Here is a 22,943-nt window from a genome sequence, read left to right on the forward strand (position 1 = left end):
ATTGTGGTGTTCTTACATCTGTTGATTTCCCAGCCAGTGTTTTAAACATTTCAGAAGCTTCTTCATTTCTAATTTCTATGAAGAAGTCATGTGTCTTCTGTTTCTGAAGTGTGTTGATTACCAGATTATGGTTGTCATTTAACATTTTCTTCCTAGTTATATTCCTGGTGTTAGTTTCCAAATGTTTGTTGAAAAAAAAAGTATTTCTCTACAGTCCAGTTCTTTGGGCCAATTTTGTAGTTTATATATCCTTAGCTGTTTTTAAATCAAAACTGACTAATAAGAGATTGTTCTCAGAAACAGTGTGTCTATAGGCAGTCAGTGGGTTTTTGTGTTTGACTTACTCTCTCTTCAGTTATGATAAGTCACAGTACTGTCACACTTTAGCAAGAGATCCATATATGAACATTTTAGCACTTTTGTCATTGTTTGAAATACAGAGTGTACAATACTGGTTGGTTAAAGAAACATTTGAAGTTTTTTTTCTAAGAAAATTGAGATTCATTTGATATACAGTATTTTAGTTTTAGGTGTATAACAATGATACAGTATTTGTATATATATTTAAAGTTTTGACTTAGAAGATATGAATATTAATTTTTTTCTCACATGAATACATTGGTACTGGCACATTCCATTTTATTTATTTATTTTTGATGGAGGTACTGCAGATTGAACCCAGGACCTCATGCATGCTGAGCATGCACTCTCTCACTCTGAGCTATAACCTCCCCACTCTGGCACATTCTAGATGTGGTATTTTTTTTTTTTCCCTCTTGCCCAGTTGGCTAGATCACAGTCATAGTTATCTATATATAGATCTTTGGCTGAGGTGGACGGTTTCTTTTAAGGAAAGTGTTTAGTGTTCTGGTTGAAGTTGCCTCCTTTGAAGTGAAATAAACAAAAAAAGTTTTTATTTTAATGAGTTTTAAGAAATATTTGCCCCCATGAAAAGAAGCCAAGAAATAGGGAACCTGTATTTAGTTCAGTTTGTTTTCAAAAGAAGTTGAGTTTCTAGAGAATATTGTATTAGCTAACATTCTGTTACTATCTATCTGCCTTTTGAAAAGACATCCCTATAGATTGTTATTCAGATGTTCCACAGTGGTGTTCTTTATGATAGGATTTATCATTGATCACAAATGAATAAACTGAGGGTTTTTTTGTTTTTGTTTTTTTTTTTAGTGCTGCAACCTCTTCCTATTTGTATTGTTCAGTGTCTTCTCCCAGTGGGATTTTTCCTTGGTCTGGAGCCTCTAATAATGGACAGAAATCACTGCTTGGCCCAGGCAGTAATGTTATTTTCAGATTGTTTGTAAAGCCAGACTGTTTGTTGTCTGTGTTACCTGTCAGTGGGCATTACTAATTGTAAATATGACAGCCCTTTTGATGCCGCTTTGTCTGGAATTCCTGGTCTCCTTCAAAGTTTGGCTTAGTTGTGTGCAGAAAGAAAGATGTTGGCAGGCTTGGGAAGGAAACAAAGTTCTGAGGAAAGCTACTTGAAGAGTTTTATTCATTCATGGCAGAATTCAAATGCACATAAGTTTTCTGAAGATCTAGGTTATTTTCCAGACCTTTTATTTACTATAAATATTTAGTAAGGTCTTGATGATCCCCTCCCACCCCCAAATCCCCTTAGAGTTCTTTTAGTGAAGCAAATGACTTGATCATTGTCCAGTTGATCTGTCTTTGGTGTTATTTCTTTAAGGAAAAGTCCGACTTTGGGCCCTGAATACTGATTTACTAGAGTGAGTAGTTATTAAATGAGAGATTGGAAGCTGGAGCTAGTTCTCCGTCCCCCTCTCCCCTAATCCTCTTGCATTATTTTAGAGGAGGCTGTTCGTGTTCTCAGGTAGCAGTAGAAAAATCTCACACCCTGATCCGACCAGAGTGAAAACATTTGCAGTAGCACAAAGTGTCCTTCCTGTGTCCCCAGTTGAAATTGGGGGAGGGACAAAGCCCAATTGTTACTTTAACACATCCTATCTGCCTGCTAGAAGGCCTGTTTCCTACCCTAATGGTTTCTGCCTAACAAATGGTGTTTCTTTTTTACAGCATTATGATCCTGGACTTGTTGTGGTGATGGTAAACTTAGCAGTGGTAATTTTTAATTTTCAGACTGAATTACTCCTTTTGTCATCAGTGCACCAATATGTTAGGCTTACTTTCTCTGTTGTAGCCTTCATCCTTCTGCTTGGTCTTTTTCATTTTCCTTTCCTTTCCTTATGCAACTTGTCTGATCCTTGTTCATTAAAGGGTAATGTTAAGCAGGGATATATCTGTTTGTGTTAGAAGTGCCAAAAAAAAATCAGTTAAAACATTAAATTCTAATACTGTAAAAAACTTGATTTCCCCACAATGTAATGGGCACTAGCACTTGCTACTGCAATTTATAAATAAATTAAAACAAACTTTGACTGCCTTAGAAGGCAAAAGTACTAATGCAGAGTTTATAAACAGGGGTTTACAGAGGTAATGAATTTGTGCCAAAATTTTCTTGATTCTTGCAAAACAAATTCTGACAGACCAAAAAAGATATCAAAACAAACAAACAAAAAAATAAATTCCTTTGACAGTTCTTTTCAATTCTTTCATTGGACCATTTGTTTTTACCAGTAAATCCCTGATTGAGACGTTATGAAAGTGATATTGCACCTAGGAAGTCATTTTTATAACCTGTCTTTAATTTGGTCCTTTTGCTAAAGATTGCAGTCACTGCTTATTTATTATACCATTGGGCATAAGGTAGTAATGGATTTTCATTTTGTTTAACTGGCAGTCTTTGATAGTATCTAAAAGAAGGCTGTGTTTTAGAACTTTTTTCTCCTTTTTTCTGGCATGAGATGTTCTTTATTTACTTAGACTTTTTTTTCCCATTGTGATAATTACTTCTAATTATCCCCTTATTTATTGTTTAAAAGCAATAATGGTATACTGGTGATAAGTAGTTAAACTTCTGAATTTGTTTTTCATTACTTTTTAAAGACAAAAATTAACCCCACAAATACAAAGCAACTGGATACAAGCGGTTGCTGGTTGCTTTGGAAAGTTTTTTTTCCTCTTGGACTGATCCTAGTCATGATCATGGTATTCACCATTTTTTGTTTTGTTTTGTTTTCAAATTTAGTTTTGGTAATATCTCAGATGTAGCCTGAAAAAACTCAACTGTTTAGCCCAAAGGTATAATATATATGTGTGTATAACAAAAAAACAAAAACAAAAAAACAATTGTTTACACCAGCCTGAGTGAAATGATGAGGGAAGTAAACATTGTGTTTTTTCACCAAAGGTATACAGCGGATAAGGTAAGTCCTTTTTTCAGTGGGCTTACATCACAATAAACAGCGCAAGTTGTGATGTAAAACAGCTGTGGTAGTAAAGTGCTTGTCTGCCCCATTTTGCTTTGTTTGGCTGGTTATGAGTGGATTAAATATACATTTTTTAAAAATCTCCAGCATAGATCAATTAGTTTAAAGTCAATTTTCTTCGCAACTAGTCCTTTTCACAGCTTACTGATTGCCACAGCCAGTGTTAAATCCACTCTGAAAAATGGGACCTCAGAGCACCAGTTTAAAAGTAAAACTATTCTTTGTTCCTAAGGGCAACTAACTGTTGCTTTTTACTTAATTTTTGCACAACCTCATTTAATTGTAAAGCATCTTCTGAATACAAAAAAATATATAAAACTTGCTGAGTTACAATTATAGAGTTTTCTTGTATCATGTTGGAAACTGTGCTCTTTTGATTTAAGCATGTAGCTGAGTTATTTATTATTAGTTTTAAAAGTGTGTGTGGGAAGAGGTCAGTGGACAGTAAGAGTGAAGTGATTCTTGATGGAAAGTTATTTGGGGGTCTTTTAAATATGGAATTTCTAACGTTTTTGATTTTAAACTTCCTGGTGCCATTGCTTAGAAGTGCTTTGCATTACTTATTTATTCAATTTTGCCATAGTAATCTGGAATCATCCCCAACTGGAAGGTCAACCAAGGTGGTTAGTTGGGCTTAAACTGGGAGAGGTAGGTTTGATTGTAAGCTGTGAGAATGGCTTGTGTTTGGTTCACTGTAGCTTTCTGGTCTCTGCACTCCAAGGCAAGATCTCTAACCACCCAAACCCAATGTGTAAAGAGAGTTGTTGAATTAGCTTTGCATCTTACCTTGATCATGTGTTCCTGTTGCAGGGAGGACAGATCCCATTCCAATTGTTGTCAAGTATGATGTCATGGGTATGGGTCGCATGGAAATGGAGGTAAATTGATCTCATTAGTTCATTTGTTTTATGGGGTATTTCAAATTGATACCAACTCCAAATTCAGATGCCAATGCCAGAATACATTTTTTTAGATAGAATGTAGTTTTAGTATTTTTGAGGGGAAATTTAAAAATATATTTTATGTTCTCATTTAGTGCTGCCTTTGAGGCAGGTAGGTGGCAAATAATGCCCCTCTTTTGGGGGCATAAAGAAGTTGAGTGGCTTCCCCAGGGTTGTGCCACAAGGCAAGATCAGACTTAAACCCTGACCCTGGTGCTCATTTTAGTAGGCAGTGCTGTTCAACTCTTAAAATATTTGCTGTGGTAGAAGCTCTGACCCTATAGAGCTGTGTACAGCTGTCATCTGTGATACCTTCTTTTCATTGCCTAAAATATTTTTCTCCATTTACTCCTAATTCTTTGGCATTGAACATTGAAGTAAAGTCTGTTACCATCAACAAATGATGCCTGTTGGGAACAACCAGCAGGAAAGGATTAATGAACTATTTTTCATGCTATTTTCTCTGTGGGGTGACAAGAAAGCAAGAGGTAGTTGAGCAAAACATAAAGTTTCTTATTTTCATACAACATTGTAGTTCTGCAAATGACTTTTTTGTAGCTAATTGGGGATACTTTAGGAAATAAGACATTGCATCTGTTTTTCTTAAGCTTGATTATGCCGAAGATGCTACCGAACGGCGCCGTGTCCTAGAAGTGGAAAAAGAAGACACGGAAGAACTGAGACAGAAGTACAAGGTACTTAATTGAAGGCATTTCGTATATGTGGGGTGCTCACACTGAGATACTCATTTTGGTGGAAACAATCTTTGTTGACTACAACATTTGTTTGGCATTTGGTGGTGATTAGTAGTAGACCTCAGGTTTCTGTTAACTTCCTTATTTATTGCTTCTGTAAAAACTATAGAGATAATAATACCCACTTTGTAAGTCTGTTAGAAGAGTGCATTAGTGTTTGAAAACACAGTGTATGGTACACATTAGGTAGTAGTAGCAGTAGAAGTTGGTAGTAGTCCTTTGAGAGCTTGATACCTATTGATAAGCCTTCTCTTTTTTTAATGAGTGAGGATGTTTTAAGAATAACAAACAATTGAGAACTTCAGCATCTAACCTTTTAAGCTGATAGTTTCAGAAATCTGCAGCTTAGAAAATGTTACAAGTTAGCTTTCAAAGACTGACCAGGAAACATGCCTTTCAGGATGTTGTAGCATGCCCAGTTTCTACCATAAAATAGATAATAAACAGGCTTACTTAAGACTATCATATAGAAACTGATTTTGGTCATGAATACTTAAGGTAAGAAGAGAGAAAAGGAATTTATTTTTTTAATCTGTTCTACCATAAAAATACATATAAAGCAAAACCTGACAGCTACAAAGAGAAATGTCTATAGCCACCACAGTAATGGGAGATTTTAGTATACCTCTCTCAGTAATTGATAGAAGTAAAGGGAAAAAATTGGCAAGGATGTTTGGAAGATTTGAACAAAATAATTAACAAATTTCACTTAATGGTTTTATTGGACTATTTACCAAATCATTTTCAAAATAACAAATTTTAAATAATTATGAAACATTTATTTAAACAAATTTTTTTACCATATTCTGTGTCATAAACAAAATAACAAATTTCAAATAACTGAAATCAAGCTATCAAGCCATAAAAGCTGTCCAATTTTAAAAAAAAAGGTAATAGAAAAACTCTTAATGTTTCAAAATTAAAATACACATTTTTACATAACCGATCAGTAAAAGAAGAAATAACAGTGGTAATTGGAAAATATTTTGGACTGAAAGATAAAAATACTACATATCAAAACTTGTAGGGTAAGCTAAAGCAATATGGTATTTGATAGCAAGTACAAGTCCTTAAATGCTTATCTTAGGAAAAAAGATAGGCAGGAAATAAATAAAGTAAATATTCCTTTCGGGAAGTTAGCAAACGAATAGCAAAATAAGCCCAAAGGATGGAAAAGGAAAGAAATAATGAAGATAAGATAAAGATAAGAGAAAAGAATGAAACCGAAAACAAACATACAGTAAATCCAAAAGTTAGTTTTTTGATGTGATATCAAGAGGGAAAAGAACCTTGAAAAACCAATATCAATAATGAAAAAAGAGGATATCATTGCAGATTCAGCAGGCACTAAAAGATAAAACTATTGTGAATAACTTTATACCATTGAATGCAAAGATAAGTTTAAATGGACAAATTCCTAAAAATATACTTGAAGAGAAATAGGAAACTTCATGATCCTATAATGTATATTATATACATTGAATCTGTAGTGACAATTCTTTCCATATAGCCCAGATAACTTCACTAGTGAGTTCTATCAAAATTCATAAAAGAAAGAACTTCGGTTGTAACCAACAATTGCTGATCTTCCAGAGAAATGAAAATGAAGAAAAACTCTCAGCTCATTTAATGAAAAACTGGTACCACCTTGATGCTAAATTCTGAAAAGGACAGTATGAGAATAGTTATATGACACTCTGATTTATAAAACAGTGCAAATTTTAAAACGCCAGAACTAATTTAGGATATATCATGACCAGATTATCCCAGCAATGCAAAATTGATTTAATGTTAGAAATCAATTTATATAGTCAATCACATTAAGTGATTAAAGGGAAAAAAATCATCTCAATAGATGCAGTATGCAAACGAAAGCATTATATAAAATTCAGCATTCATACATGATGAACAGTCTTGTCTAACTCAATAAAGAAAGGACCTTTTTATTTAAAAAAAAAGAAAGGACCTTTTTAAACCAGATGGAATGACTACAAAAAGGATATGAGACATCATACTTACTATTGAAAAATTGAAATCTTTCCTTTTGAGATGAGGAAACCTAACAAGGACGCCTGCTGTCATTGTTTCTATTAAATATTGTGCTGGATGTGCTAAGCAGCACAATAAGGCAGACAGGCAGAAACAAACAAAGATTTAAGAGATGAAGGGGAGAAACAAAACTCTTTTGTTTGCATGTGTGATTATTTCATAGATATCCAAAGGAATTTACAGATGAATTACACAAATAACAGAGTTTAGCAGGATGCAATATCATGAATTTAAATTGGCATATCTCTATATCAACAACAAAGAGAAAATGGAAATAATAAAAATGTCACCAATTGTAATAGCAAAAAAAAATGTATGAAGCATCTGGGAATAGATCTAATGAGTTATAAGAGACTTAAGGCAAAAATTCTAAGGCGTTATTTAGAAGTATTAAAGAACAATGAATAAAAAATGAGATTTTTTTAATGATCATGAATTAGAAGACTCAATATTGTAAAGATACCTATTTCCCCCCAACTTTCTATACATCCAAATCAAGCAGATCAAAACCCAACAAGATTTTGTATGAAATTTAATAGCTGATTCCAAAATTTATATGGAAGTGTGAAGGGCCAAGAATAGGCAAAGCAGTCCTTAAAATACAAGATTGAACATCATGGTACTTCAGACATGTGATATTGGCATGAGGATAGACCAATGGAACAGAAAAGAGAGCCCAGACACAAACCCTTACATATTTGACCACTTGATAAGACAAAGATGGTATTGCAGTGAGGGGAGAATGAACTTTTCAGTAAAATGTTCTGAGAAAATTGGTTATCCATATGGAAAATAGATTTGAACTTTATACCCCAATACCATGCAATAATCAGTTGCAGTTGCAGATGGAATAAAGATTTAAATGTAAAAGGAAAAAACTAGAGAAGACAGTATAGGGGATTTTTTCTTCTAGCTTTACCTAACATCATTTACTTATTTTTTATTTCAGTGGTATAATGAAAATTATTGAGCATACAGAAAAATTGAAATAACTATATAGTGAATACCCATATACCACCTGTGTTCTACAGTTAACATTTATAAGTATTGTTTTATTATATGTCAGCTTTATCAAGAATCAGTGCTTTTTTTTAGTTCTTAAAATATCTCTGGTTCTTTTTCTAAAAAATTATCATTTTTTGTTTTTTAATAATGCCTTAGTTTTGCCTTTTGGTTACTATTTCTGATTTTTTTTAAACATTCTTAATGTTCTTATTTTATCATTTCTTTGAAACTTCTGTTATCTATAATACTTGATAAGTGTTTTTATAGTTTGCTGCTTCTCCTAACTTTCTCACAGTGATTTGTTTCCTTGTGTGGTTTGCAGTTTTGATTGTCATCTCATCCTCTGTGGACATTTCTCATATCCTGGATTTTAGAGGAGTCCATATGTGCCTTTGCTAGAGCCTTGGGTCTTTAACTGAAGACCTGAGTTCATATGGACTAGTTTTAAAATGTTAATATGTAAAACTAAGGGTTCCTGCTATGAGTGAGAGGTGTAAATTCTTTAGGTCTACCAATGACTCTGGTCCGAAATTTCAGCCTTCTATACATCACCTTTTTCCATTTATACTTCGGTAGATGGCGAGTTTCTTGATGCATTCAAAGGACAGCAGATGATGATATAGTGCAGTTTTTCTAGTCCTCGTTTCAAGGATGGAGACAACTGTTCATATCTCTGAGCTTTTCACAGAGAGAGCTTAGTTAGCATTCTACCATCAAGTTCCTCAGGCCTCATCTTCAGGTACTTAGGGATTGCCCTGTCTTGTTGAGCTCAGCTGAATATTAAATTTTCTGTGTTTTATTCTATACAGAATTAAAATATGGTGAAATCTCTCTCTTCCTTCTCTTCCTTTTTTCTTTTTCTATTGTCTTTTCCCTACCGCTTTCTTTGTGTACTCTTCAGCCCACTTTTTACTGAACCAGTTTATTTAAGGCTGCAGGACACCTTTATTTGCTAAATCCAATAGACCTTTTAAAATTCTTATTTTATTATTTAAAAAATTTTTATCGATGTATAGTTGATTTACATTGCTATGTTAGTTTCTGGTATACAGCAAAGTGATTCAATTATATATGTGTATATTCATTTTCATAGTCTTTTCCATTATCATTTATTACAGGATATTGAATATAGTTCCCTGTGCTATAAAGTAGGACTTCGTTGTTTATCTGTTTTATATATAACAGTTTGTGTCTGCTAATGTATCCCAAACTCCTAATTTATTCTTCCACCACCCCTTTTCCCTTTTGGTAACCGTAAGTTTGTTTTCTATGTCTGTCAATCTATTTCAGTTTTATAAATATGTTCATTTGTGTCATATTTTAGATTCAATGTATAAGTGATATCATATGGTATTTGTCTTCCTGACCTATAGTATGATAATCTCTAGGTCCATCCATGTTGCTGTAAATGGCATCATTTCATCTTTTTATGGCTGAATAATACTCCATTGTAGATATTTACCACATCTTCTTTATCCAGTCATCTGTTGATGCACATTTAGGTTGCTTACATGTTTTGGCTATTGTAAATAGTGCTGCTATGAACATTGGGGTACAAGTATCTTTTTGAATTAAAGTTTTCTCCAGATACTTGCCTAGAAGTGGGATTGCTGGATCATAAAGCACTCTATATAACATCTTGTTTTATTCTGTATTTTGTTTCTTGGCATCATTCAATACAATTGACAACTCTATTCTCTTTAAAACAATTTCTTTTCTCTTGCTTTTGAAGATATCCTCTTACGCTTTCATGGATTTCTCCCTTCTTACCTCTCTTGCTGCTTCTATATAGATTCTTTTGTTGACTCCTCTTCTGCTTGAACTTTAAATGTTAGAGTTCTTTGGTTTCAGACCTGTACCCTCTTTCTGTCTAAATAGTGTTCTTAAACATGGAATGGTCATGCCACTGTGATTAGAAATCTTTCACATTGTTGTGTTTTATCCTTTGGGTCTTAGCTTAAATATTGCCTCACTGGAAACCTTTTCTAACCACCTTATTTATCTGTTTAGTCATTTTGCAGTGTTGTGTCAGTTTCTGGTGTACAGCATGTTTCAGCCAACCACCCAATTTAAATAAATCCTTGACTCTGCCTTATTCTCTTGCAGTTTTCTCATTGATAATAAGAAAAAGGACACATTGTCTAATTCAAGGCTATGAAAAGTTACACGTTTCCTTCTAAGAATTTTATGGTTTTGGCCCTTGTATTTAGGTCTTTTGATATACTTTGAATTAATTTTTATATGTCATATTTGGTAGGGGGTTCAAATTCATTTTTTTAAATTGAAGTATAGTCAGTTTACAGTGTTTTGTTAATTTCTGGTATACAGCATAGTGATACAGTTATATATATTTTTTTCTCATATTCTTTTTCATTATAAGCTGTTATAAGTTTCCCTGTGCTATACAGTTGGACCTTGTTGTTTATCCAAATTCATTCTTTTTGCATGTGGCTACCCAGTTGGCCCAGCACCATTTGTTGAAAAGACTTTTCTTCTCCATTGAATGGTCTTGGCATCTCATCGAAAATAAGTTGATCATATAAATGGGTTTTTTTCTCTCAATTGTAGTCCTTTGATCTATATGTCTGCCCCTGTGCCAGTAACATACTGTCTTGATTACTGTTGCTTTGAAGCAAGTTTTGCAGTTGAGAAGTGTGAGCCCTTCTACTTTATCCATTTTTGGGATTATTTTGGCTATTCTTGGTCCCTTGCAATTATATGTGAATTTTATTTTTTATTTTTTTTTATTTTAGAGGGGAGAGGTAATTGGGTTTATTTATTTTTGAAGGAGATACTGGGGATTGAACCCAGGACCTCATGTATGTTAAGCATGTGCTCTGCCATTTGAGCTATACCCTTCCCCCTCTGTGTGAATTTTAGAATCAGCTTGTCAGTTTTACAAAGAAGTCAGCTGGGATTCTGATAAGGACTATGTTGAATGTAAATCAGTTTGGGGTGTATTGCTGTCTTAACAATGTTAAGTTTTCCAGTCCATGAACATAGGATTTTTTTCCATTTATTTAGATCTTCAATTTCTTTCAGTAATGTTTTTATTAAGTGCTGTTTCTTTTGTTAAATTTAATTCTAAGTATTCTTTTTTTAATGCTACTGTGATTTTTGTATATTACTTGTATCCTGTGACTTTGCTAAACTCATTTAGCAGCTTGAATAGTTTTCTTGTGTATTCTTTAGGGTTTATTTCATGAATAAAGATAGTCTGTCTTTTTCCTTTCCCATTTGGGTCCCTTTTTTTTTTTTTTAACACATTTAATTGCCCTGCCTAGAACTTCTAGTATAATGTTGAGAAGTGACAAGAGAGCAGATATCTCTGTCTTAGGGGAGAAGACATCTCTGTTCTGATTTATTGGGGCAAGCTTTCAGTCTAACAAGTTTTAGGTATAATGTTAGCTGTGGGTTTTCCATAAATACTCTTATCAGATTGAGGAAGTTCCCCTCTCTTAATAGTTTGTTGAGTATTTTTCTCATGAAAAGGTATTACATTTTGTCAAGTGCTTTCTTTGCAACTATTGAAAAAAATCATGTGAGATTCCCTCCTATTAATGTGGTGTATTATATAGATTCATTTTTATATGTTGAACCAACTTTGCATTCCTGAGGTAAATCCTACTTGATCATGGTATATAATCCTTTTAATATGCTGCTGGATTTGGTTTGCTATCAATTTATTGAAGATTTTTGCGTCTATATTCGTAAGAGATGTTAGTCTGTAGTTTTCTTCTGATATCTTTGTATCAGGGTAATACTGATCTCATAGAATGAATTAGAAAGTGTTACTACCTTTAAAATTTCCCCTTCCTTTTAAAAATGCATTAAAATGTGTTTCATATCCCTAAATATGTATTGTTTAATTTTAACATGTTTTTGAATTTTGTATAAATGGAATAATATATTTCCTGGTATACGTATATAAGACATTATCCAAGATATGGTTTTTATTTGTTTTTTATTATCTTATTGTTTTAAAGTAAAATTAAACCTGTATGTTTTGCCTAGGCATTACTTCAGCTGTAGCCTTTATATATTAATACATAATGTTGTTTTATTATTTTCTCCCTAGAAAATCTAGTTTTAGATTTATAGAAAGACCTTTTAAAAATGTTAACTTCTAGTTTCATTGTACTGTGTTCATATATTGTTGCATATATTATTTCCTCTTTTTGGAATTTATTATTGTCTCCTCTGTAGGGTCTTTTTGGGTGAATGTTTTATGACTACTTTTTAAAAAGGTATATGCCCTATTTTCAGGCACGCCTTATCAGAATATCCTTAAGGTGTTCTGTTTCTTTGTTTATTTTTATCTCTTTGACCTATAATGAAATGAGAGATGATTTGAGTCTCCTTACTTTAGTATAGTATGTTCATCTATTTTCCTTTAATTTCCACTAATTTCTGCTTTATGAATGTTGCTGCTGGGTTGTGATAGATATTAAAATTTTTGGATACCATGAGTTGCCCTCATTTACATTATAAGTACTTTTCTTTATCTATTATAAGTACCACTGACTTCTGGAATTGAATATAATACTGAAGAAGTCAAAGGCTGGGCTGATTTCTTTCTTTGATTGTTTTGCCTAACTGCTCTAAGGAGTCTTTCTTTACCTTTAAGAGTCAGTAACTTTACTACAGTACTGACTGTGACTACTATTTTGGGACCATTTTCATTGGCACACAGTATGCCATTTCAACCTGTAGATCAAGGAATGTAATTCTTTTTTTGGCCTGTATATATGGAGGGATTTGTATATTTGAATTAATGTTTCCCTGTTGCTCTAGTCCAGGTTCTTCCCTCTGCTCCTTCTAGGTCTCAAAAGTTCTTGATGAGTGCAAGAGATGTAGGTATATCACTTCAAATGAGTCCTTTACTTGAAGTATGTTTTTGCTATCGTTTTCTGAAATCTGCTACCACTGATCTTTTTTCACTGCTCACTTGGCCTTGTATGGCTTCTACAGCATTTCTCCTCACAAAGGTTCTGTAAGGAGTTTAATTTCTCTTATCCATTTTTTTCCTTCTCCACATCATATCATCATTTTCCTTTTGTATCATATCCAAGAAGAAAAGATTTTTCATATGCTGCCACGTGCATACCAGAAATCCTAATATAGTTGTTTTTTGTTGTTGACATACAGAAATATTTTGGGGTTTTTTTTAATGTATCCAGCAACCTTTCATTACTAGTATTGATAAGAATTTATTATCTGAAGAATCTGTTGGATTTCCTATGTCTTTTCTGCAAATAAGGACATTTCAGTGTCATTCTTTCCAGTTTTTATACCTTTCCTCCCTCTCTTCCTTCCTTTTTCTTCCTTCCTCCCTCTTCCTCTGTTCTCTCTCCCCTTCCCTCCTCTTTCCCTTAAGTATTATCATTTCAGCTACATCTTAGGAGTTGAAATGTGTCATTTTTATCTCTCAGTTTAAAATATTTTCTAGTTTATTATGATTTCGTCTTTTTTGGCAGGGAGGTAAGTAGTTTTTTTTTAAATTACTTAATTAATTAATTTATTTTAATGGAGGTAGTGGGGATTGTACCTAGGACCTCGTGCATTCTAAGCATGTACTCTACCACTCTTCCCTCTCCCCCCATGATTTCTTCTTTAACTATTAAGTTTTTTTTTAAAAGTGATTCTTGATTTCTAAACATGTGACTATTTTTCCCTAATGATTATATTACCGATTTCTAATTTAATTGTAATACAGCAAATAATATCAGTTGTTTGAAATAGAATAAGGTGGTCAGTCTTCTTAAATACTCTGTTTACTTGAGAAGAATATATATCCTTCAGTTGTTGGGTGCAGTTTTCCACATATTCTGTTTGTTTGAGATTGTTAATTGTTTTGCTTGAATCAACTATATTCTTACAAAATTCTTTTTGCTTGCTTAAACTCAGTTACTGAGAGGAATGTTAATCTTCCACTGATGTATTTTTCCATTTCTTCTTACAGTTTTGACATTTTTTAATCTGTATTTTGAAGCTACATACAACTTTATAATTGTTAGTAGATTGAGCCTGTAATTATGAAGTGATACTTTTGCCTTAAAGTTTCTTTTGTCTGATACTCAATTTTGATAGCTTTATTTTGGATAGTGTATTTTCTTTTCTCTTTCTTTCTTTTTTATTTTTGGCATGAATTTTATTTTAAGTTAGTGTATTTTCTGATACATCATTTTCCACCTTTTTTCTTTTAGTTTTTTATAATCAACATTTAATCAGATTGTTTATGGGTGTTTTATCTAGTCTTCCAGTCTCTCTTTTCCCCAGACTCTCTTAATTGGAATATTTAATCTAAACATAAGTAATGTCATTTCTAATATATTTAGATATAAATCGGTCATCTTATTTTGTCCTTTTTGTCCCCCCTTCTTTATTTCTGCATTCTTTTGTATTGATTATTTTTATCATTCTTTTTTCCTCTCCATTAAACTGGGAATAATACACTACTATTTTAGTAGTTACCCTAGAAATTACAGTGTACATACTTATTATATTTTACTTTACCTTCCTCATAGATAACATAACATCTTAGACTATTTTAATTCCATTTTAACTCTCTTCTGTCTTGCAGTAATAATAAGTCAATTAAAAAACTGATTATTCCCATTATATCTTCCACATATAACCAAACATAGAAGACAGAACAGATGGTGTAAATGGAATGAGTTCGTTTTGGAGCATCTGAAATTTATGGTGCTTAATATGCATCCAGTAAAAATAACCAACAAAATAATTCACCTGTGGAATTTAAGGGGAAATTGCTCTGAGCAAGAAGTATAGGTTTGAGAGATGTCTAGCATATTGATGATTTTAAGATCACAGGAATGGATTCAATCACCCAGAAAGAAAGGAAAAATACAATGTCAGAGATGAAGGATTCTTTCAGTGAGCCTGTCAACAGACTAGACACAGCAAAAGATAGAATCAATATATTTGAAGACAAGTTAATATAAATTATCCAAACAAATTGAAAGAAAAAGTAAAAAAAGAAATAGAACATTACTCCAAGATTAATGGGATATCAGACAATTTAATACAATATATTAAAGCCCCAATAGAAGGAGAGAGAAATGAGGTGAATTCTAAGAGATGACTGAGCATTTTCCAAAATTAATTAAAATTCAATTGTCAGAATTTTATTTCTATCTTTTTTTTCTTTTTTAGTGGGACATAAAATAATCAATGACATATTAAGAGTAAGTGAAATATATGGTAAAGTGGTCTCAGGCAAATAGTGCCCTTAGGAAGAAGCAAATTCAAACTTCTCTAGAGCAACTTAGACTTCAGAGAACTCCTAGATAAAGTTCCCCAAAACAGGAGATCATAGTCATATCACAAATCCAACTGAAAAACTAAACACTATGGACTAGAGTTAGGAGAGGGGAAAAAAGAGCAAAATCAGACCCCTTAAGACTTAAGATACTGGAATTGTCAGCTCCAATTACAGCATATAAAACAAGCATATTTAATGTGTTTAAGAATAAAGAGGGATTGAGATGCTGAGTAAAAGGCAAGAGACCATATTAAAAACTCAGAGGATTTAATAGCATTTTTCACAGAGTCAGTGAATTGTAACACATCTGAACAAATATCAGAATTCAGTAAGAAGTAGAGAGAGGAAGGGCAAGAAAGAGAGAAATGCAAAATACATGAAAGAGGGTGGGGAGGGCTTTGTGCGAACACTGTATTTATGCTCAGTTCTGCTGTGAACTTGAAACTGCTCTAAAAAAAGTCTATTAATAAAGTAAAATAAAATCATAGGAAAAAATGTAAGAGAAAAAAAAAGAAAATACATGAAAGAGGTTAAGAGATGGATGATAAAGAATGAGAAGCTCTAATATTTGTCTAGACAGAGTTCCAGAAAGAAAGAAAAAAAGAATAGGGTAGAGGCAATGTTCAAAGAAAAGATCCCAGAATTTGATGAAAGACATAATTCACAGGAAGCCTAATGAGTCTCAAACAAGATTTAAAAAGAAACACCAGTCAGAATGGCCATCATTAAAAAGTCTACAAAAAATAAATGCTGGAGATGGTATGAAGAAAAAGGAACCCTCCTGCCGTGTTGGTGAGAATGTAAATTGGTGCAGCCACTATGGAGAAAAGTAGAGAGTTTCCTTTAAAAACTAAAAATAGACTTATGTGATCCTGCAGTCCCACTGCTGGGTATACATATCCAGAGAAAACTCTAATTCAAAAGATCATGCACCCTAGTGTTCATAGCAGCACTGTTTACAATAACCAAGACATGGAAGCAGCCTAAACGTCCATCAACAGATAAATGAATAAAGAAGATGTGATATTTATCTACAATGGAATATTAGCCAAAAAAAGGAATGAAATAATGCCATTTTCAGTAACATGGATGGACCTAGAGATTATCATATTAAGTGAAGTAAATCAGACAAAGAAAAATATATAACACTTATATGTGGAATTTAAAATATAAAAAATGAACTTATTTACAAAACCCGAAACAGACTGACAGACATAGAAAACAAACTTAAGATTACCAAAGGGGAAAGTGGGGATGGGGTAGGGGGGGTGGATGGGCATAAGGTAGGAGTTTGGGATTAACGTATACACTTTACTATATATGAAATAAACAACAAGGATCTCCTGTATAGCACAGGGAGCTATATATTCAATATCTTATAATAACCTATAATGGGAAAGAATCTGAAAAAGAATATATGTATGTAACTGAATCACTTTGCTGTACACCTGAAACTAATACAACATTGTAAATTAACTGTTTTCAGTTTTTTTAAATGGTTAGAAAAAGATTAAGAAGTCTATATGTAGATACATCATGGTAAAATTGTACCATACCAAAGAAGAAGACAGTTTTTAAAGAACAGTTACAGTAACAAGGAAATTTGAATACAATGTGGATTCTGTTACAGTCTAATGGAATGTTGAATGTGCTTAGAGCAAACAACTGTTAACCTAGAATTGGACACCCAGCAAAAATATCTTTAAGAATAAAGATGAAAATAGATAAATTTTCAGATTAAAAAATTAGTTTCCCACCAAAAGACACTTCTAAAAGAAATTTCAAAGAAAGTGCTTCAGGAGAAAGGAACATGATTCCCATCGAAAGACTTGAGAAAACAATAAGGAATCTCTTACAATCAATACTTAATTGGATTGTGGGGTTTTTTTTAATCCATTCTTCTGGTATCTTTTTTTTAGAAGAGTTAATCTTCCAAATGTATATAAACATTTAAAAAATTTCTTACAGAATTAAACAAAAACCAAGATATAATTAAAATACGCTTCTACAGCCACCATTGCTAGAAGATGGGATTCCATTTGGCATCTACTTCTTTATACTGCTCACTTTTGAAAGGTTTCACGCAGATGAATTTTACAGGAAGAGCTTAGATCATATGTCTGCACCCTAGTTTTAAGAGGGATTGGGAAGGTGAGCTTTCTGACTTCTTTCTGGGAAACCAATACTGATAAGGGAGAATATCCACAAGTTGCTCAATAACCAGACAACATGAAATTGCCCAGGATGCTGAGAGAAAGCTGTTAAGAAGGATTGAATAGGGGAAAATCATAATATGCTATATATTCACTTTTCAGTTTTAACACATTTAACCACACTAGTTCAATACTGGCATTCCACAAAATAAAACAGCCTTTTCTTGCTTATTGATTAAGTAGCTCATGTGAGAAATGTAGAGAGGTGATAGATGCTGCTTTGAAAATGTATCCAAAAAAATACAAAACTGAATAAAAGGCTGATTTTAGAGCCTTTGAAATAAGATTTATCTTTAAGTCTGTTAGCTAGAAGGAGTTACTCATTATGAGAGTAATGCATCTACCCTGCTGTAAAAGGCTAGCAAGCAGTCATTTATCATTTATCATTCTTTTCCCCTTCTCATTCTTCTTTGCTACCTTACAACAAATGAATATATTCAACTTCTTTGAGATGTCTTTTGATGTCTAGTTTTTAAGTGAAACTGCTGAGGCCAATTGGACCACCTCTTTGGGTCAGTCCCACATTTTTGAAACAAAACCTCATTAAGACTAATGGGTAGTGACTGACAAAGGTTTAATTTCCAGAATATATAAACAACTCATACAACTTAATAACCAAAAAAAAAAGACCCAAGTCAAAAATTGGCAGAAGACCTAAACAAGCAATTCTCCATTGAAGACATAGAAAAGGCCAGTAGGCATATGGAAAAAATGCTCAATATTGCTAATTATCAGAGAAGTGCAAATCAAAACTACAATGAGGTATCACCTTACACCAGTCAGAATGGTCATCATTAAAAAGTCCACAAACGATAAATGCTGGAGAGGGTATGGAGAAAAGGGAACCCTCCTATACTGCTGGTGGGAATGTAGTTTGGTACAGCCAATATGGAAAACAGTATGGAGATTCCTCAAAAAACTAAAAATAGACTTAGCATATGATCCAGCAATCCCACTCTTTGGCATATATCCAGAGGGAACTCTAATTCAAAAAGATACATGCACCCCAATGTTCATAGCAACACTATTTACAATAGCCAAGACATGGAAGCAACCTGAATGTCCATCAACAGATGACTGGATAAAGAAGCTGTGGTATATTTATACAATGGAATACTACTCAGTCATACAAAGAATAAAACAGTGCAGTTTGCAGCAACATGGATGGATCTACAGATCATCATTCTAAGTGAAGTAAGCCAGAAAGAAAAACACCATATAATATCACTCATGTGGAATCCAAAAAGAAAAAGAAAAATAGAAGACACTAATGAACTCATCTACAAAACAGAAACAGACTCACAGACATAGTAAGCAATCTTATGGTTACTGGGGGAAAGTGAGTAAGAAGGGATAAATTTGGGAGTTTCAGATTTGCAAATGTTAGCTAATATATATATAAAAATAGATTAAAAATGTTTTCTGCATAGCACAGGGAACTATATTCAATATTTTGTAATAACCTTTAATGAAAAAGAGTATGAAAATAAATATATATATGTATATGCATACTGTATACCAGAAATTGACACATCATAACTGACTACTTCAATTTAAAAATAAAAACTAATGGATAACCAACATATCTGTGTTGGCTTTTCAAAATTAGCAGTGCAGCTTATTTGGAGAATAATGTTTAATTCCATAGCTGACCATAGTCTCAAGTAATGCTTTTTGCCATAAAGTCTAAGAAGTTGAATGTTCATAGTTATTCCAGCTTCTTTTGGTTAGTATTTGCCTGGTATATCTTTTTCTGTCCTTTAGGAGTATCTCAGACAGCATGTAATTGGATTTTGTTTTTCTGACAGTATTTTAGTACATTTACATTTATTGTGATTACTTACAAATCTGTTTTATACCATCTTTTTACTTTCTGTTTTCCTGACTTCTCTTTTATTGTCCTGTCTTACCTTTATAAAGTTGAAGTTTTCTTAGTTGGTCCCCCTTTACTACTTCTAGTCTAAAAATAACTGTTGGAATTTTAGTAAAAAATTATGCTTAATTTAACAAAGTCTGAAGTTAACTCCATCTCAGTTGGTAGGATTCCTGTTATACATGGCTATGTCAGCTAACATTTTGTTTTTATCCCTTTTCCATTCTGCAAACTGGGTGCTGTTGTTACTATTATTAATCATCTGTATATTTATTAATTTCATCGCTTACCATTTACTTTTGGAATTTCAGACCTTTTTTCTGGCATCATTTTCCTTCTTCCCTAAGGTACATCCTTAAAACAATGACTTTCAAGGCCGTAGTAAGAAATATGTTTAATATTACAGACACACAAACACAATTGAAACAAAAGTTTTACGAGACAATATTTACTCTTGTTATGTAAAATACTGTATTTTTCTATTCTTTTTTTCTTTTCTATGTCTGTTACAGTCTACTAAATCAGTATGATCCTAGTGGGTTGAAATGTATGAATTCAAAAATACTGCTTTAGGAAGGTACTTTTTTAATTCATCTGTTAGTGGTAAATGCTCTTTTTATCTGGAAATGCCTTAATTCCATCATTTCTGAAAAATATTTTCATTTGGTAACAAGTAAAAATGTGTTTTCTCTCAGCACACTGAAGCACACTATCTTCTGTCTTTTGTTGTTGCTTTTGAATCTACTGTCAGTCTGATTGTGGATGATTTAATTTTTCTGAGTAGTTTTATGATTTCATTGTCTTTGGTCCCATAACTTATAATTTCAATAGAGTGTATCTAGGTACTTATTTTTATTTAGCCTATGTGGTATACTTTGTGCTCCTTGTTCCTGTGGAGTCATATCTTTCATCAATTTGGAAAATTTCTCAGCCATTACATCAACTGAGATGTAATTCACTAACCATAAAATTCACCCTTTTAAAGTGCACAGTTCAGTGGATTTTATTACATTCCACAAGGTCATGCAACCATTGTTACAATCTAATCCCAGAACATTTCATTACCCTGCTACATCTGTTTTGAGCTGTATCTAGCCTGTTTTTAAACAATTCCCCAGAGTAGTTGAGAAATATTTTTTTTGTTTTTTACAGTTAGATTTTTCTTTGTAAAAATCTCATTTGGTTCTTTCTGTAGTCTGCATAGGTTTTTGTTTTTGTTTCTTTAATAGTGTTTTATGTTTGTTCATTTTTTGTAATTCCATTTTGTATTTTAAACATTTTATAGTTACTTTATATTCTGTAGCAGACTATTCCAATATCAGATTGGGGGAGCCTAAGTCTATTGCTTATTTTTTTACTCTCACTTGTGATAGATTTATTTCCTTTTGTGTATATAGCGGTCTTTGATTGTAACTCATATTTTTTTGATCCTAATCTAGGAAAAATTTAGGACCAAAATTGAGAATGCTTTCTGAGAATATTCTTTATTCCCTCTGCCAAGACTCAGAGATCCTGGGATCTCTCCAGCCCACTTCCAGGTTCTTTTCCTTTTTTAATGAGGTTTCTCAGGTTTAGTTCTCCCACCTTGCTGGAACCCCAAGCTCCAGTGTCACCCACATGTCCTGAGAAGGACCCTTGCCCATTGCAGCTTTGGTTTCAATTTCAGATCATAGCTGATATTTTTGCTTTGTTTTCTTCTATTGTTCCTCTTGAGGATATAGTTTTATTTGTATGGTTTCTGCAATGCAATGCAGTAAAAATTATGTTTTTTGTATCTGGTTGTTTGGGGGTTTTTTCAGCCAAGGATAAGAAGGTGTAGGAGATGCCACAGTATCTAGTCTACCATACTGCCAAAAGAGAAAGTAAAATTAAACTTTTTGAACATTTTGGCTATTTAGGGTCTTTTGTGTTGCTGTATAAATTTCAAAATTATCTGTTCCAGTTCTGTGAAAAATGCCATTGGTAATTTGATAGAGATTGCATTGAATCTGTAAATTGCCTTGGGTAGTATGGTCATTTAAAAAATATTAATTTGAAGAATTGTTAGCATAACTTCACACTAAATACCCCACCAAATTGCTACTTGTGCGCTTCCTGGCACCACTAAATGTCATGAAGAGACCTCTTCCTCTCTTCAGGTAAGGCTACTTTTTTATAACATTCACTTAAAATTCTATAAAGTTCATTTTTTATTTTATTTTGTGGTTCTTACAGGATTATGTTGACAAAGAGAAGGCAATTGCCAAAGCGTTGGAAGACCTCAGAGCCAACTTTTACTGTGAACTCTGTGATAAGCAGTATCAGAAACATCAGGAATTTGACAACCATATCAACTCCTATGATCATGCACACAAACAGGTGAGGAATAGTTAATTGCTAACAAGGAAAAAGACACTTTATTTGTTGTTATAACTATTGAATTTTATGAGTGTACCCACAAAAACTTGTTGACTGTTTCTTATATCTGCCTGTCTTTATCTGAGGTCATCTGACTGACTTGATTTTGTTTCAGTGACAAGAAGTACTGACATAGACATCACCTTTCCAAGATTTTATGTAGAGTGAAGAATTGTGAGCTTCATAAATCTTGCATAAAGTTTTTGGCTTTGAGTGGTTTCTAAATTTGTGTTTAATTTGATAATTCAGCTGAGGATCACTGGGAGCTTTGTTTTCTTTCCTCCTTTCTGAACTTCTTAAGCTTTGAATGGTTATCTCATACTGTGGTCATTTCATCTTCTGTATCTAAAAGTTCATGCTTCATTGGCTGTATCCTGTCAGTAAGTCATTTTGTTATTCAGTATACTTTGGAAGGCAGATAAATCTTGAGAAGGGAAATAAAATTAGATGCTGTCTTTAACAAAAAACTCTGATGCTGCATGTTGAAGAGCTTGCTGAAAATGAATTATACCTTCTTTGCAGTCTTTTTTTTCTTTCTTTCTTTCATTGATTTAGAAAAGAAACTTATACATAACTAGTTATGGCATAAAGAAGGTGGCAGTAATCATCTTGGGGGATTTTAGAAGAAGAAAGTGAATCATGAAATCTATAGAACAATTCTGACTTATTAAAGAATTTTGAGTCATTTGATCTTGGGTGACTTTAGCAGACTTGTTAGGTCTTTGGGGATACGATAGTCATATGTATTAAACTTATGAGATTGATGAGCATTGGTGGGATGCTGTTATAAGCTGGACCTTTTGAACCAACTTTTTTTTTTTTTTTAACATTTGCCTCATCTCCTAACCAACCATAAGATTTCAGTGCACATAAAAGGCAGGCTCTGACTAAGTTTTACTCTTACTAGCACAGGGAATAGTTTGTAAGCTGGTTGTGGTCTTACAGTTTTTTGCAACAATCTCTTTCACATTTAACCACACCTAACCAATTTAAGATGCTTCCAGTGATAAACTTGTATTGAAGACAGCTTTTTAACTTTGTATACAACTTTGGATAT

General features: G+C 32.9%; 1 protein-coding gene across 4 annotated transcripts in view; it reads left to right on the forward strand.

Moving 5' to 3' along the window:
- GPATCH8 (G-patch domain containing 8) overlaps window positions 1-22,943 on the forward strand; it is an 85,064-nt gene that overhangs the window by 41,531 nt on the left and 20,590 nt on the right. For 2 of the 4 annotated variants that reach the window (XM_072939209.1, XM_072939210.1), the window contains 4 exons: window positions 2,056-2,100; window positions 4,179-4,246; window positions 4,918-5,004; window positions 21,704-21,847. In XM_072939209.1, the coding sequence (XP_072795310.1) occupies window positions 4,220-4,246; window positions 4,918-5,004; window positions 21,704-21,847 (258 nt within the window). In that variant the 5' untranslated portion in view covers window positions 2,056-2,100; window positions 4,179-4,219. The remainder of the gene's footprint in view (window positions 1-2,055; window positions 2,101-4,178; window positions 4,247-4,917; window positions 5,005-21,703; window positions 21,848-22,943) is intronic. The other 2 variants (XM_015250516.3, XM_006217461.4) reach the window with 1 other exon arrangement.

Source organism: Vicugna pacos, chromosome 16 (genome assembly GCF_048564905.1).
Source record: "Vicugna pacos chromosome 16, VicPac4, whole genome shotgun sequence".
Lineage (NCBI taxonomy): Eukaryota > Metazoa > Chordata > Mammalia > Artiodactyla > Camelidae > Vicugna > Vicugna pacos.